At 37.3% G+C, this 17,397-nt stretch overlaps 1 protein-coding gene across 1 annotated transcript in view; it reads right to left on the bottom strand.

Moving 5' to 3' along the window:
- Nucleotides 1-17,397, bottom strand: part of SPTBN5 (spectrin beta, non-erythrocytic 5) — a 109,094-nt gene that overhangs the window by 23,584 nt on the left and 68,113 nt on the right. The window contains exons 42-52 of the mRNA XM_070935804.1: nucleotides 15,861-15,982; nucleotides 8,321-8,483; nucleotides 6,326-6,514; nucleotides 5,340-5,417; nucleotides 4,478-4,650; nucleotides 4,006-4,096; nucleotides 3,231-3,377; nucleotides 2,513-2,650; nucleotides 2,004-2,260; nucleotides 1,619-1,805; nucleotides 214-426 (exon numbers count right to left, since the gene is read on the bottom strand). Of these exons, the coding sequence (XP_070791905.1) occupies nucleotides 214-426; nucleotides 1,619-1,805; nucleotides 2,004-2,260; nucleotides 2,513-2,650; nucleotides 3,231-3,377; nucleotides 4,006-4,096; nucleotides 4,478-4,650; nucleotides 5,340-5,417; nucleotides 6,326-6,514; nucleotides 8,321-8,483; nucleotides 15,861-15,982 (1,758 nt within the window). The remainder of the gene's footprint in view (nucleotides 1-213; nucleotides 427-1,618; nucleotides 1,806-2,003; nucleotides 2,261-2,512; nucleotides 2,651-3,230; nucleotides 3,378-4,005; nucleotides 4,097-4,477; nucleotides 4,651-5,339; nucleotides 5,418-6,325; nucleotides 6,515-8,320; nucleotides 8,484-15,860; nucleotides 15,983-17,397) is intronic.

Here is a 17,397-nt window from a genome sequence, read left to right as displayed (position 1 = left end):
TCCATCAACCTATGGAAAGATGCTCCTGAATTGCAAGAACCCTTTGGGATAACATAGTTGAAGTGGGAAGGGGTTAGAAGAGAAGAACTGCATCAAGGTTAAAGAAATTTGGTCAGTTCATCTGAGTTGGTTTGGAAAAGAAGTGGCAAAACAGTTATAATTCCAATGATCTATATGGTAGAAATTGAGAATGGCTTTCCATTGCTACTTTACCTCACTGAAAAAATGCTGGGCTTTATGAGATTCTACAAGCCTCCATCTTCTTTCCTGAGCTTCATCCTTCAGAGTTTCAAAAGAAATGATCAGTTCCTTTATTTGTTCCAAGATGGTCTGGGAAGCAACCTGCTTTTCCTGCATCAGCTTCTGCCCAGAACTGATAACTGCTTTTATCAAGGCATCATGGCTATTAATCTCATTCTCTAAATTCTGGAAAATACAAGATAAGAGATACATGTATTTTAAAAATGTAAGGATTTTCTCCATATATTCATCAGTATGTCTATGTTTTTAGGTTGTCAAGCTGCAGCACACCTCTTTAAGATTATGCTAACAATTTTAAATACCCATGCAGAGTTTTGTCAACATAAGCAAGTGTCTACTCAAATGAGTGTAATAAAAGTCTTCACTTTGGTGGAGTCTCTTTAATAGTTGAACTGTCCTATACCAACAGGGAATGTAAAGAAGGTTAGCACACCCTAATTTATTTCTCTAGCTATCAACTTAAAGAGGTTAGAAGCAAGTTGTGACTTACTAATAAATAGAAGGACATCTTTTAAAAATGCAAAATTGTTCTGGGAATTTTAGATGGAGATTTAGATACTTTTATTGTCACCATCACAGAAACCACCTAATTAATATTATATGCTTCTTTTTTAGAATACAAACAAGCTTATTTTGCTAATTACAAGAAAAAAAATGTAATACTTTAAATATGAATGAAATATGGCCCTGATGTAGGATTTGTAGTATTTGTTGCTGTTATTGCTTACACTATTTTTGCTGTTAATCTGTACACCACAATGTTGACCGAGGTGTCTTAAAACTGATTAAACAAACAAATAGATAAAATTGTCACTGTTTTAAATTATGGATCCAAGAGGCTAGCACTATTTTTATTTTTTTGTTACCATCTTTAACTTTTTTTCAATAAATAATAGCAGATGCAATGCAGAGAATGTAATATTCATTTGTATTCAGATAAAAGGTGCAGACATATTTCTTGATAGCTTGAATAATAGCAGAAATAAGAGACAGTGGTGTTTCATGTTGCAGAAGATTACTCTTCTGCAACATGAAACTTTAAAACACTTTAAAACACTTTAAAAAAGTGTTTCTCAACCTCGGCAACTTTCACTCTAGGACTTCAACTCTCAGGATTCCCACGCCTTAATCTTGCTGAACTTGGGAAAAACTGCTGTAGAAAAAGATTTTGTTCATTTAATTCACTTCACTCTGATGTGGAAGTGTGAAAAACGTGCCCTTTTCTGAAGAGCAGAAAGTGAGCTTCTAGGCCTTGAGGTAAGATAGCTAAAATAAATACAAATAAATCAATGAAAGAAGTGACAAAGAATTTCTCTCGGCTCCAGTATTTCCTGCTTTGTCACTCCAGCTGTTTTACCTGGTGCTTCTCCTGTAAGCTTTGAACAGTTGCTAGTGACTGACCATAGTCTCTGGAAGATGCCAGAGGGAGTTTCTCATGAATCCAGGTAAACTCTTCATTGACTTCCTGGAGGAACTGGCACAGCAATCTGTTGGCTTCCAAACGCTGCTGCCTTTCCTGAAGTGGCTCCCTAAAACTTTTGTACCTAGAGATTCAAAATGAAGCTGTGGGTTTGATTGTTTTTTTTTTTTAGGAAGAAAGATTATGGACTAGCATTCATTGACTGTTAAAATTAAAGATACCAGGCTGATAAACTGAAGAATGATAATATTATTAAAGGTGAAAATTAGAATATTTAGAAGGGAAAGCAGAGCAGGGGGAAACTGCAGAACAGTTTAAGCACCTGTGTACCACTTGATCCACTCTTATCTCTATCTCATCGGCCAGGAAATGTTTCTCCTCCTGGAGTTCTTGCACTCTGTTGATCAGACTTTGGAAATGATCCCTATGGGCAGCAAAGCTGGCTTCCAATTCTTCCTGTTTCTTTAGGAGATCATTCAGAATCAGTAGATTATCACTGCTTTCTGGTATTTTCATCTCTCTGTCTAGGTCTTCCAACCATTTATCAGCCTCATCCACAATATGTAGAAATTGCAGAGCCTGAAGCCAGAGGGGAAAAACCCATATAAATAATGACATTTAAACACTGTAGCTACATTTAAGCACTGTATCCTGGGTGGATTGATCAGTTCTGTCTCTGCAACAGCCTCACACAAGCATACACATGAACACAATACATTTATTTGAGTCCTTTTGATTTTGGCTAACTGAAAGTTAGTTAACCAGCTTGGGGAATTTCCAGAATGACTAAGTTACTACTAAAGCCTTGAGTTCTTTCCTGTTGTGTTTTACCTTGTAAGCATCCAGAATTTTTCTTTTCTTTTCCTCACAGTTTTCCAGCAACTCATCCCAAAGCTCATCTATTTCCTGGAGTCTAGACTGGAGGACATCAGAAGCATAATGCCTTTCATGGAGCATTTTCTCTCCTTCCTGCAAAAAAAAAAAAGATACTCGAAGTCATCTCTTATGGCTTAGCTTTCTATATGATGTCTTTAAACAACTATTCATTCCAACAATCTTATCATTATAATAAAATTTAAATTAATTTTTTTTTTTGCTTAAGATAAGACTGAAAATTATTTATTTAACTAAGATACCTCCACAAACACCTTTTCAGAAAGTCTCATTCTTTGAAATGTACTGAAGCTGGTCAGGCTTCAAAAATTATTCAAAATGTATAGGAACAAGGGCATAACATCTCTTTAAAGAAGCTGCATCTTTTGTCAGATTTCTGCATAAGTCTGAGAAGATAGCTACTTTTATGAAGCAGTTCATTAAAGTAGCTGTATGTCTAATGAAACTCCTTAAAGGAGCCATTTTTTTGTATACCAAAGACATAGCTGCTTTAAGATGGTAATAGGATCATAGTCACAGGTGTACTGAACTATCTCTTCTGAATTATTTTTTAATAACTATAATACATAGCAAAACAAAACATAAAACACAAAACACAAAACACACAACACAACACAACACAACACAACACATAACAAACATGGTATTTACTTACTGTTTTGATCCTGTTGAGATGATTTTTGTTAGCCACAATCTCTGCCTGGAAAGTTTGGTGCTTTTGTAGTTTAGTTTGAAGATTGCTGGGATCTCTCCAGCTCTCATCAAGGGCAATACTGTTTTTTTCACTCATCCAGGCAGCTATCTTTGGATAGAAAAACACAGTTATCAGACGGCTGATTAGATTCAATTTCTAATAGTTCCAGGAACTGGAACAGTCTCCCATCTGAAACCCTGAAAGAACTGCAGCAAGTCTGCCAAGAATCAGGAACAAGCAATTTGGTCTCTCCCTATATTCCTTGGACTATACTAATGTATCACATTTGGTTCTTATGGGCTATATTGGCTAGGATTTATGGCATTTGTTGAGTATTGGAAGTTTTCAAATTTCTTTTTCTTGTATAGCAGGGGTGTCAAATTCAATTTCATTGAGGGCTGCATCAGGGTTGTGTTTGACCTCGGGGGAACATGGTCAGTGGGGGCGTGGCCAGCTCGACATCACTGGTGTCAGGGGCGCCTGTGGTGGCCTGAGCACTCTGTCAGCAAAAATGGAGCTTGGGAGGACTGTGTGCAACCCTTCTGAGCTCTGTTTTTGATGGCTGAGGCACTGTGGGCGGGTCCTTCTTGACTCTAGGGTGGCCCCGCATGCCAGATCTAAGCATCCTGCGGGCTGGATCCGGCGCCCAGGCCTTTAGTTTGACACTCCTGTGGAATAGAAATACTTACATATATGCATATATATAGCATCAGGAAATTAAATGAACACATTATACCTCAAAAGAATTATGCAGAAATTTTTGTAATAGCCAGGACTCCTCCAGCAGATGCCTCCGCATTAAAGCAATTTCCAGAAGTTTTTCCTTTCTAGAAAGAATAAATAATACTGGTAATATAAGTCAACACAGCTTGTTAAACTGCTTTTCATTTCTGCTTTTGATTATAAATGCAAGCTTAATCTTTGCCAGGGCAATAGAAGGAAAACCCAAAAAGCACAGCATGAGGAAATGCAACAGGAAATGCCACAGCAGAGTTGTTCCTCAAATGGTCCCATTATAAAAATCTTAACTTCTTTCCAGAGTGACTAGATGGGTGGATAATCACTGTATTTTCCTAGGGCTTTATTTGAAGCACACAATAATGTAGTTAATGAGTGACAAGTAATAAAAAAACCAATTAAGAGAGGGGTGGTGTGGTTAAACCGTATAGGATATAGAGATGAAAAGGGAGAAAAAACCTGAATGGTACCTTCTCAACACAGCCTGGCACTTAGTCATTATATTCTCTGAATCATAATGCTGACTGTCCTTCAGCTTTTGAGCAAAGATAGCTATATTATCAATCTTCATCAGATGGGTGTTCAAGTCTTTTTCAAATTGCATGTGCTTTTGCTGCAGACTTTCCACACTGGATATCGAATCCTGCATCAATTTAGAACAAGTTAATGTAATATGGAATGGCAATTGATAAGAATTCTGGCAGTTGGTTGCAACTGAAAAATGCCCAGGTTGGGAAGAGCTGATCTAATTACTCCAATCTATTCCCCATTAGAAGAGTTACAGTATGTTTATAAACTGCCTAAATGTCTATAAATCATGCATGCATAGAAGAAGAGAAGGATTTGGGGATCACTATCCTAAACAGGATTCATATTATTTCTATGAAACTTCCTTTTTAATATGAAATCAAAGAATATTCGGTTCTTCCCAAACAACCTTTGTTTACTTTCAAGTCTATAAAACTCAGATATAATAAACTGTCCAGAGTCATTTTATCGGTAAAATGAGTGGAATATAAATTTAATAACTAAATCAATAAACAAACAAACTTTAGAGTGCTGCAGTTTTTTTCAAAAATTCTCATTTTGCACGTAGTTCTGTTTCTCTTGAGTATATGGCAGCAAAACTGGGTTGGAGAATGATATCCCAGACTAGAAGCAAAATCCGATAATATCGCTAAGCTTCCCAAAAGGTACATGATAGAATGAGAAATTCAGTGGGACTGTGATAGAAAAAAACCTGAAAGTAAGTATTCCAAAATGTTTTGTTCTGCACTTTTATTCTATGCCTACATTTTCCACTTTTGAGTGAGAATAGTCTATTTCACTTACCCCCAAGTCTTTGTTGGTTAGGAAGGCCTCTTTGCTGCTTAGCCAACTTTCACTCTCTTCCACATAACCAAAGAATATCTGTTTAGGAGAAAAAAAAAAAGCTCTGTCACTTTCCAATGTAATTACATTTCATAGTTCAATGGGGCTTAGTTGGAAATAATTGTGCTTAGAATTGGACCCATAGACGAACACTATAGTACAGTATATAAAAGCTGTCCATTGAGCCATTGCAGTATTAACAAAGGAGTAATTTGTAGGTTCAGAATAGTGGTAGATAAGCAATTCCTTTGGGCAGTTTTGCCTTTTTTGAGTTTGCAAGATTGCATACATATTGTAAACAGATTTTATCCACCACGACTGGTGGCTATTATTGTTCTACTGATTTTATCTACAGCCATCTAGTAATTATCCATATTTAAACAGGGCAGATATGATATCGGTAGTTACAGAAAGTTGTGATTAAATCAGTTCTCTCGGGTCTAAAAGAATTAGCTCAGGTATATAACTCAGCATTTTAATTTTTAATTGGGAACATCAGCGACTGAATCAAGAATTTCTGCATGTGGTCCTTCAGTATACTGCAGTTGTTCCCTGATTTGTACACCATTTCAAAGAAAATGGGATCCTTAAACATACCCATCTTTCAAGGTTTTCCCATACAGGAAGAGTAGACCAAAAGTTCCAGTTCCTGTTATTTAAAACTGAAACCATGCGACAATGCATTTAAGGAGAATTATCCCACTAAATCAAAATTACCCCAAAAAAGGTTGAGGCTGAGCTGAAGAGCTGTTTCAGGATCCAAATTAAAAAAAAGAAAATAAATATAAATATACTTCTCTTTGGAGAGGATTCTATGTTTAAAGACTATCCACCAGCAACCACTGTTTGCTTCCATTTGCCATGCCATTCCAAATCAGAAACCTTCCTGACAGCATTTACTCTTATTCTTGTGGGCTACTCCAGAATTATTTTTATTTTTTACCTACCTGTAAGTCCCTGGCTTGATGTAATTTTAGACTTTGTTCTTCATAGGCCTGGATCATTTCATTTAATGCTTGTTGTAACTTGATGAGTGAATGATGGATCTCAGGAGCCGCATAATGGCCAGAATTGCCAAGTTTCTGACTGTAGTTGCTAAGAGCACCAAATCTTTCCCCCCGAGCTTCAATCTCTGCCTAAAAGATGTCAGACAGATTGATGGTAAATGTTTAAGCAGAATGAATATTCGGGCTTTATGGAAAACAAAAGTAGACTTTATTCAGCAACCTTCTACCATTAATATTTATGTGGAAAGTAAGGAGAACTTGGTTTGGGAAAGAAGGAAGGTTTCAGAATTTGAAAAAAAAAGTTATCCTCTCTTTCACCTTAGCAAAGTTTTTACCCTAGTTAAATCTGGAAACTTTTAGCTATAAATGAAACATGTTTTTAATTGCACATTATTAAGACAAACAGTGGCACTCATAAGAGAGGTAAACTATATCCCCAAAATTTCAATTTTCTTTTTGAGCTTACAGCAGATTTCATTATAAGAAGCACTTTCATGATTGTATTCTCAATGTTAATATTAATAACATCAAATGTGTTTATTTAACGGATATCTTCCATCATTTCAAATTTATGAAAGAAGTGAAATCAATGATTCTTAAACTATTTGACCCATTATCCCTTTTCCTAGTCTTGAATAATGTCATTATCCCTACAAAACAAAAAAAAAAGACAAAAACCAGCCTCTGCTATTTTACAGAAGCATCTTAGTGACAGCTGTCACATACTAGATGCATAACTCACAAATAAGCAACTACAAATTGCTCCATCATCTCCAGAATACACTCCATTTACCTCCACTATAAGAACCTCTAAGTTAAGCTCTGGATACTATGAAACATTACAGAAGTCTTTTTAAGTCTGCTAGTAAATTATGTGACTCACCGGCCATTTTTATGGTGCGGATGGTCCTCCTGCCCCCATCTTTTCCTCAAAAGAGAAACTTTCCCCCTCACTTTTATTTCTCTGAACAAATGAACTTCTGAACATTATCTCCGAGTGGAAGACCATCAGGAAATGTAATTACTCTTTTCTCCCTCTTTTCCTCCTGAGACTTCGCATCTTGTTCATGGAGCTTTCAGTGTCTCAGAGCATGTGTTAATACTATCAACCCCTGATGTTCCTTCTTTTCTCCTTTCCTTCTCTGTGGTTCAGAAGAATGTTTGTAGTACAAACGCAAGCTTAGCACGATACCTCCAAATCAGAGGTGAGTTCTACTTACCTTTACTACTGGTTCGCAACGGGAGTGCGCGCCCTTCTGCGCATGCACAGATCATCAATTATGACGTCCAGCTGGGCGGAGCCTTCCACTGCTTTTACTACCTGTTCTAAAGAACCGGACAGCAACCCACCACTGCTCCAAATGTATATGTGTATGGAGATTCTCAGTCATCCAGGTCATGGTTGTCCCAAAAGTGCTTTTTCAAGAGGGAACTAGACCAGTTGCCTTTTGAAAAAGCACCTTTGGGATTCCAAATGTGTATATTCCAAGGGAGCCTCTCTATAACTTGTCTTGACTTCAATAGGCTTAATAGCACCCACCCTGAGCAGGATATTTATTAGCTTCTTTTTTTTCAACAGTTGTTTGAGCATTTGGGCATATGTAGGCCTCTTCAGTGGCAAAATTATTTAAACCAACTATATGACTCATGTTTACACTGCTATGAATTTTAGCAATGTCCAAATAAAACTCAGGTTTACAGAGAGAACAGACCACATCTGAGCTTAGAAAAGAATGTTTCAGCTCAAAAAGTAAGCACAGAAATAAGTTTGTGTGTATTGCTACAGAAATAAGCACAGGAATAACTTGGTGTGTGTAGTGCTACAATCAATGCTATTTCAGTTGTCAAGTATTGAAATTGCTCGTTAGGAACTTCTTAAAGTAATGGAAACTATTATAAAGATGGCAATGCTATGCTGATATAATTCATACTTGCCTTTATTTCTTGATGCTCCTCTATCAGGCTTTCTGCTTCGGCTAGACTTTTAGGAAGATCTCCAATTTCGATTTGACTTTTGATTTCCTGAATCCAGTCTAATAATTCCTTCAGTTCAGAGTTAAACTTCTGTAACTGGTAAGAAGCTATCAGCTTCTCACCCCTATTGTACACAAAAGAACATAAACATAATTGAAATTTACTAAATATAATCTGCTGGAATAAAATTGAGTTTAATGAAAACAGAAAGCTTGTAAATTGTTGTTTACTTATTTCAAGGGGGATGTAAGAATACATACTTAGACATGGTGGGCTTTTCACATTTCTAGTTTTCAAACTGTTGCAATATTTTCAGGATCAGACTCAATAAAGATAATAAGAATTAGAGATTTAAATATATTTCTCTTTAATAATAATAGGCATTCTATATTCGCTGAATATTCAAGATAGAAGCAAAGAAAATGGTGAGGGTGGCTCCTTATATATACAAGGGGTGGAGCCAGGAATGGGAGTGGTAAATTATGAATACATTAAAATCCAAAGAATAAGTTAACCCCTGATGTCCCATATATACATTATTTACACAATAGAGAATAAGGCATTTACATCTGACAAATCCCCCTCTAAATGCCGGTTCGCTATACAACACCAATTACATTCAGATTCAGGACAATATAATACATACAATTTAGAAGTTAAATATTTGTGCTGTTTAGAAGGTAAAGGCTTCGTTAATATGTCAGCTAATTGTTCAGAAGTATCACAATGTATTGCTTTGATGAACCCATCTTGAGATAATTGTCTCACGTGCTTAAATTTTATATCAATATGCCTGGACCTTTGTCCAATGGCATCGGATCTGGATATTTCAATGGCTGCTTTATTATCTTCATGTACAACAAAAGGTAATGCAGGTTTTTTCCAAACATCTGAGATCAAGTCATTGAACCATACAAGGTTATTTGCAGCTTTGGATAAACAAACATATTCCGCTTCTGTGGTTGAAGTGGCTACCAGTTCTTGTTTACCAGTGTACCAGTAAACTGGACAATCATTCAATAGAAAAATATAACCAGAAGTACTCTTTCTGCATGATGTATCACCAGCCCAATCTGCATCCGCATAACAGGTAATTTTTGGTTCTTTGTCATTATTAGGTTCTAATACTAAACAAAAATCTAATGTACTTTTCAAATATCTTAGAATTCTTTTGACAGCTTCCCAATGATACATGGTTGGTTTGCTAACATATCTTGACAATAAATTGAGAGGTAATGCAATATCTGGTCTGGTCCAATTAGATATATAAAGTAGTGAGCCTATAACTGATCTGTAAAATGTATTATCTTTAAATTCAGGGGAAGACTCATCAGTGTTTCTAAGGAAATCAGTTTGCATAGGAGTGTCACAGGTTTTGGCATTGTTTAAATTACATTTGTTTAGAAGTTCAATGATCTTATCTTTCTGAGTAAGTTTGAATCCCCTTCTAGTTTTGTTAATTTGTACACCAAGGTATTTATTCACTTTACCTAGAGATTTCAACGAGAAATGTTCGTTTAACTTATTTACAAAGATTTCTCTGCTCTCTTTGTGTTTTCCTATATATAAAATATCATCCACATAAATTAATACAAATTCAATGTGATCATCACTCTTTTTTACAAAGAAACAGTTATCAGCAGTGGTAGCGTTGAAATCCATGGTCTTTAGTACTTTTACCAAGCAATCGTACCATCTCTTGCCAGATTGCTTTAATCCGTATAGACTCTTATTTAATAACCAAATTTCATTCTTATTAGTGTATTGACTATGTGGTGCTCTTACATATATTTCCTTATCTAGTTTTGCGTGTAAATACGCAGTCTGTATGTCATATTGAAATACGTCCAGATTGAGTGCAGATGCTACTACTAGAGCTGTTTTAACACTCTCTGTCCTCACCGTGGGGGAGTATGTATCAGTATAGTCTTCTGGATATTTTTGTGCATAACCTTGTGCAACTAGTCTAGCCTTGTATAAAGTATTGCCTCCTTCTAGGTTCTTAATTTTATAAATCCACCTGGTACCTATAATTGTTTTATCCTTAGGTGCGATCGCAGGAGTGAATACATTTAATCCTTGCAAACTTTCCATCTCTTTTTTCATAGCTAGTTCCCATTTTTCTCTTTCTTCACGAGGGAGTTTTAATACTTCCTCATATGTATTAGGTGTTATTTGTTCTTCATTCATATGCATTATGTAATCTTTGTATTTACTTGGTATTTGATTTCTATTGTTTCTAATAGCTCTTTCAGGTTTGCTATGGTTGTCGTGCAAATATCTAGCTTCCTTTTTTGTTAATGTGTCTGTCTTTATTTTATGTTGACTATTTGTCCAAGTTTTGGTTTTGTTCTTATTTTTGTTAATGTTTTGATTTTTTATTGTCCCTTCCTCGCAAGATATCGCATCTTTGCATTTATTTGGAAATATTTCATTAAGGTGCAGTTTAGACCAATTGGCCTGCTCATGGAACACAGCTGTTCTGGAGACTATAAATTTGTTATTATTATCAATGAATCTGTACCCTTTGGTTCCAGTTTCATATCCCATAAATCTTAATCTTCTGGATACGTTTTCTCCCTTTCTCCTCAACTGCTTAGGTATGTGCACATCTGCAGTGACTCCAAATATGTGCATGTGTGCTAATTTAGGTTTCCTATTGTACATCACCTCATACGGTGTCTTATTCACAATACTGGACCAGGTTCTATTTTGAGTGTAATTTGAATAATGTAGGGCTTCTGACCAGAATTGTTTGCCTAAACCAGCATCCTCTAATGTGCATCTAATCATGGTTTGTAGTGTGGAATTCTTTCTCTCTGCAATCCCGTTTTGAAACGCAGAAAATGGATTGGACGTGAAATGTAGCATTCCCCTATCCTTTAACCATTGGGAGAATTCTTTAGACATGAATTCACATCCCCTATCTGTCATAATTTGTTTTATTTTGATATTATGTTGTGTTTCTATGCGTTTGTAGAATTCCTTAAATTTCTGAAAGGTTTCATCCTTGTGCTTTAATGTGTAAACAAAACCATAGCGACTATAATCATCCACTATTGTTAGAAAGTAACGTTTCCTATAGGTAATTGATGGAGTTAATGGACCAACTAAATCCATATGTACTAAGTCAAAAATATTGTTAGTTGATCTGTTAGATTTTTTTGGTCTGGGACTGGTTTTTAGTTTGGTGGATTTACATACTGAGCATTCCAAATAATTATCACAATTTTTTATTTTGACACCTTCTGCGTGTTCAGTCATTTTTTGAACTACAGGAAAGCTTGCATGTCCTAACTTCCTATGTAAGATGTGAGCACACTCATCATGAATTGGTTTACCTATTTTTGGTTTCTTCTCATTGTGTGTATTTTTGTGATCATGAGGTATTTTACATTCATCATTGTCACTGTTACTAACATTTTCATCATCTGCTTCAATACAATCTTCCATATTTGAATCAATGTTATGTAACCATCTTTCTTTTGTTATCAGATAGGGTAGACCTCCTTTTATCATCACAGTGCCTATATTTGTTTTGTCCTTCTCTAAAGTTGCTTTCCCCTTTGAGAAAACTATATTGATGTCAGAATCTCTGCTTAGTTTTATAGCACTTAGTATGTTATGAGGTATTTCTGGGATTAATAATACCCCCTCTATTTTACCTAAACCAGGCAAGGTCACATTTCCTCTGCCTAATACTTGAACCTTTTCTTGATTAGCTACCTTTATCACAAACTTATCTTCTGTAAATGAAGATAATATACTTTTGTTGTTAGTGGTGTGATTGGTTGCACCAGAATCAATAAGCCAATTATTGTTCTCATTTTGTTGTGTTTTGGTGCTTTCTTGTTTGTTTAGTCCATTTAGTGACCCAGATTTTCTCTCTTTTGAATTTTCTCTACCCCCTCTACTTTCTCTGTAATTTGGTGGGCTTCTATATTTGTGTCTATCTGTGGAAGACTGTCTATAATGGTATTTGCTCCTATATTCTGGCCTATGTCTCTCCCTTGAGACTTTGGGACAGTCTCTTCTACTGTGTTCCCTGGATCCACAATTGTGGCATCTAAAGGCTTCATTATATTTTTCTTGGAAAGCTACTTTCCTAAAAGATTTGTGTTCTGTTTGATTACTGGAACGATTTTTTCTTGAATTGTCTTCTGCTATCAATTTGTTAGATAGACTTTCTATGGTTAAATATCCTAAATTAATAGTATCTAAGTGTGACATAAAGTTATCCCATGATGAATCAAGTGAATTGATAATAACACTTTTCATTGTTTGATCTGAAATCACTTCCCCCCTCAATTGCAGCTCAGCTCTTATTTTGTTTAGAGATATCAAATGCTCACTTATAGAAACCCCTGGTTTCACTCTAGAAGAAAAGAAATCCTTAGACATTCTTGTAGTTGTAGCTACGCTATCGCTGTGAAATAGATTAAACATGCATTGAATTATTTCTGACACAGTTAGGTTTGATTTGATGCTATGATACATTGCAGGAGACACGCTAGATATTATTATGAAAAATGCTCTATGATGTAAACAATCTATTTTTAAAGTCCAAGGTCTTCTTGGAGGACTAGTTATAAAGAATAGTAAATTTTCTTTCATAAAGACAACCTGAAGTTGTTGATACCACTCTTGTAAATTAATGCCATCAATTCTAAGTTTTGGGAAGTCACTGGGTAAGTTCCCCACATTATTTTGTCCATTACTTACAACCTGAGGCAGTCCGTGGTCTCGCAAGTGCAGGAAATTACAGAACGGCATGGGGATGCTCGCAACGAGTCTGCGCGGTTCTCTGGCCAGTTCAAGTCTTTCGGGGCCGTCTACGTAGCTTTGCACATGCGCGTTGCTCATTTCTTCCTTGGCGTCGTCGTGGAAGGTTCTCTCCATTTCAGTTCTCTCGTTCCGCTCCTCTTCAGATGAGTCGGTCTCTGGTTCGGTTTTAGGGGTTTTGGTGGTGGCGACAGCTCTTCTCTTTCTTTCGTGTGCGTTGGCACTTGATCCGGTCTGCGGTGTAGGACGGAATCGGCATGGCTCTCTGGGCTCAGGTGTCGTCGCCTTCGAAGTCAGGATGGGAGCGTGCAGGTCTCGAGTTGTCGGTTTGATCTCTTGCTTCTTCGTTGGTGCCTTGGAAATTTTCAATCTTGGCCCAAAAGCAGCAAAAAGCGTTTTTATTGCTGACTTTACTTGAGACTTTGTTAAATCGTCTTCACTTTCTGATTCTGGTTCTTCTGAAGAGTTTGAGTCTTCTTTTTCACTTTCGTCGTCTGATAGCGTTTTTCGCGCCAGAAATTTTGAACTGAGCGTTTTGATTGGCTCTGCTTCACTCTCTTTTGAAGTTCGTTGAAACCAAGATGGCTGCCATTCAAAATTTCGCGCGGGATCACATCTTTTCTTTTTCACAACGACTTTCTCAGTATTCATTTCACTCACAGTTTTTTGATCTTTGGGTTTTTCTTTAACGACGTTTTTCTCTCTCGCTGCTCCGTTGTTCTTCAGCATTTCTTGGAGGTTCGCGATGAGGCTTTCATCGTTCTTCTGGCTTTTTAGTATCTTCAATATCTCTGACCTGAGTTCGTTATTTTCTATTTCGATTTCTTCCTGGTCATTATTTTCATTTATCAGTTCTTCTTCTTCAGTGGTGTATTCTTCGGATTCTCTCGAAATCGCGTTAGTGGATTCGTTGATCATCTCTTGTTCAGTTTCTATTTCCTTGCTGTAGGCCCTGGTGTTGGGCCTATCTTTCTTAGACATTTTTAATTATTTATTGAGTCAATTAACCATCCTCTGCTACCAGCTTGTTGCAATATTTTCAGGATCAGACTCAATAAAGATAATAAGAATTAGAGATTTAAATATATTTCTCTTTAATAATAATAGGCATTCTATATTCGCTGAATATTCAAGATAGAAGCAAAGAAAATGGTGAGGGTGGCTCCTTATATATACAAGGGGTGGAGCCAGGAATGGGAGTGGTAAATTATGAATACATTAAAATCCAAAGAATAAGTTAACCCCTGATGTCCCATATATACATTATTTACACAATAGAGAATAAGGCATTTACATCTGACACAAACCATATATTTTCCTTTAACAACATTAAAGTTCCTAGAGAGAAGAACTCTATTATTGTACATGCCAATCGGATTCTGTTGCCAGAATTTGGCTAGATTCACTTTCTTCCCCTATCCCCCAATCCATTTACTCACTTTTATGCCCCAAACAGGAACCAAACTAAGTGATCCAAAATAACTAATACTCAGGTCCCAAAGGAGAAGAAATGTACCTTTGTAGGATGGAATATCAATGCCAGAACTCCTAGTTCTGTACCTTTGCATAAACCTAACATTCAGCTATAACAGAAGATGGAGGAACTTTGCTTCTTCACAAAGATTTCAGTCCTTTTCACAACCAGCAATAGCATTTAGTGATCAGTTAACAGTAACAGAGTTGGAAGGGACCTTGGAGGTCATCTAGTCCAACCCCCTGGTCACGCAGGAGCCCTGTACTAGGGGTTCGAACCACCAAACTGCCAACCTTTCTGATCAACAAGATCAGTGTCTTAGCCACTGAGCCACCTAGTCAGTATTATCTGATGGATAATACATTCTAAGAGTATTTATTAATCACAGAATGGCTGTACGATTGCAGCATGAAGTTCTCTGGCACCAGAGTTCTCGACATAAAGAATGGATCAACTGTTAAAATGTCATTTGTATCCTGCACTTAGCAGGGACTTGGATTAGTTGCCAGCTGCCTGCAATTACTGCAAGTTCAAATCTCACCAGGCTCAGACTCAGGATGGAATGACTCAGCCTTCCATCCTTCTGAGGTAGGTAAAATGAGGACCCAGATTGTGGGGGCAATAAGATGACTTTGTATAAAAAGAACACTGCTTAGGGGGGGCCTAAAAGCCCTACTAAGCAGGTATATACAAAAAGTATGAAGGCTATTGCTTAACGCATTGTAAGCCGCCCTGAGTCTCCGGAGAAGGGTGGCATATAAATCAAACCAATACACTAAATAAATAAATTAGTTGACTTACAAGGTTCCTCTCAACTTTGTGATTAAACACACCTATTAATATATTGTAGAATGCATTTGTGGATTCTAAATGTTGGAAGTCTTATTTTAAATTTCCACTAAATAATGGCACAAAACAGGACAAACTAAAGCACAGAAATCTACAGATTGAAGATGTAATGTATGCAGAGGAGACAGGAGGATGAGCCACATAGGTTTGATATCAGACAGATCTAGACATAGGTCTGATAAACAAAATCTGATTCCATAGGGCAGGGGCTGCAATGGAAAAGGCAGTTTTCCATGGACCTATAAGATGGCAACGTTAAAGGAAGGAGCATGGAGCTTGCCTATCCTGTCTGCTCTAATGGAGCATACAGATATCCTCAGACAGAGACGGTCCCACAGGTCATCTGATCTTATGCCATGTAGCATTTTAAAGGTAATAGCAGCACCTTGAATTTACCTTTGTTTGGTCTGAATCTGCAGTTGTAACCAGTGGTTTCTCATTTCCTTTTGTTTTGTAGTCAGTTTGTTATTTATAGTAGATGGATTCCTTTTAATTTGACATAGTTCTGGTTCCAGTGACTAAAAGAAAAACAGGCACTCTGTCTAGTTAACGTGCTTTTCCTTCTGAAGCTGCTCTTAATTTAAAAATCTATTCTGTGTCAGGCTTTTCTTTTCATGACACTTCAAAAAGCTTATCAGAATGAAAAGAGAGAGAGAGAGAGAGTCAGTTTAGCTCACACCCAGCCACATTTCCAGACAATCTTTGTAACCAAATCAAAACAAGCACATATACCACTCAATTCACCTGGCCAAACATATAGCTTGATATTTATGTATTTATTAAACACCAGCCACTTATAAAAAAACCAATCAGGACAAAAAGCAGGCAAAGGTAGGGAGAAAGTAGAAGAAAGATATGATAGAAGACCAAAAGGGCAGAGGAACTTAATATCAATAATCTATATATCTCAATTTATAGATCAAAAAGTCACAGACATTTCCAGAGTTTATGAAAAATATATAGAGGATAATTAGCATGGACAATCTCATAGGGCAGGGGTGTCAAACTCAAGGCCTGTGGGCCAGATCCGGCCCATGAGGTGCTTAGATCTGGCCTATGGGCCCACCCTGGAAACAGCAAAAGATTGGCCTGTGGTGCCTCTGCCAGCGAAAATGGAACTCGGGAGGACCGTACGCAGCCCTCCTGAGCTCCGTTTCAGCTGCAACTGCCTCCTGCAGCCTTGTGCCAGTGAAAATGGAGCTCAGGAGGGCTGCATGCTGCCCTCCTGAGCTCCATTTTCACTGGCAGAGCCCTCATGCCACCACAGATGCCCCTGACACGAGTAATGCCGAGCTGGACATGCCCACCCTGGCCACACCCACCAGGGCCTTGGAGGTCAAACACAACCCTGATGCAGCCCTCAATGAAATCGAGTTTGACACCCATGTCTTAGGGAATAGCCTTTCATTATTCTTGATTTAACTCTCATCTACATCACAGCAGCAGAACAGAGATGGGATAAAAAGGACACTGGGTTGTCCCTCCCCTATTTTGTACCATTAAAAGAAATAACAATTTTATGGACTGGGATGTATCCAATACAGGTAGATTTTGGTTGACTGGTTACAGGCGTGGAACATCTGATTAGACAACTTGACAGGAAATTAAACTTGCTGTTCAAGACACCTGCCTACGCTTGCCTAGCCCTTTCCTACCACAAGATAAAAAGAACAATTGGTGGTTGGTTTTTTTCTACTGGTAGGTAGCACTTGATGGGATGGGAAAGGAAGCCATCAATAAATATCTTTAAGTTGTCCTTTATTAAAACTGTATGGGCTACATTGCTCACCGGCCTCATTATTGTGACAGAATAAGGCTTGGCCGACTTGCTTTCCCAGCAAATCATTGGTAGATTGCATATTTCCCATGGCTGGCTGGCTTTGCCTTGGAGCTTTAAGCTTAGCTGAGGTATGGGTCAGATAACAGCATTCTT

Source organism: Pituophis catenifer, unplaced genomic scaffold (assembly GCF_029215685.1).
Source record: "Pituophis catenifer annectens isolate HBS135680 unplaced genomic scaffold, rPitCat1.0.hap2 SCAF_1, whole genome shotgun sequence".
Lineage (NCBI taxonomy): Eukaryota > Metazoa > Chordata > Lepidosauria > Squamata > Colubridae > Pituophis > Pituophis catenifer.
The sequence above is the reverse complement of the archived record's forward strand: the minus strand, read 5'-3'. Positions and strand labels throughout refer to the sequence as shown.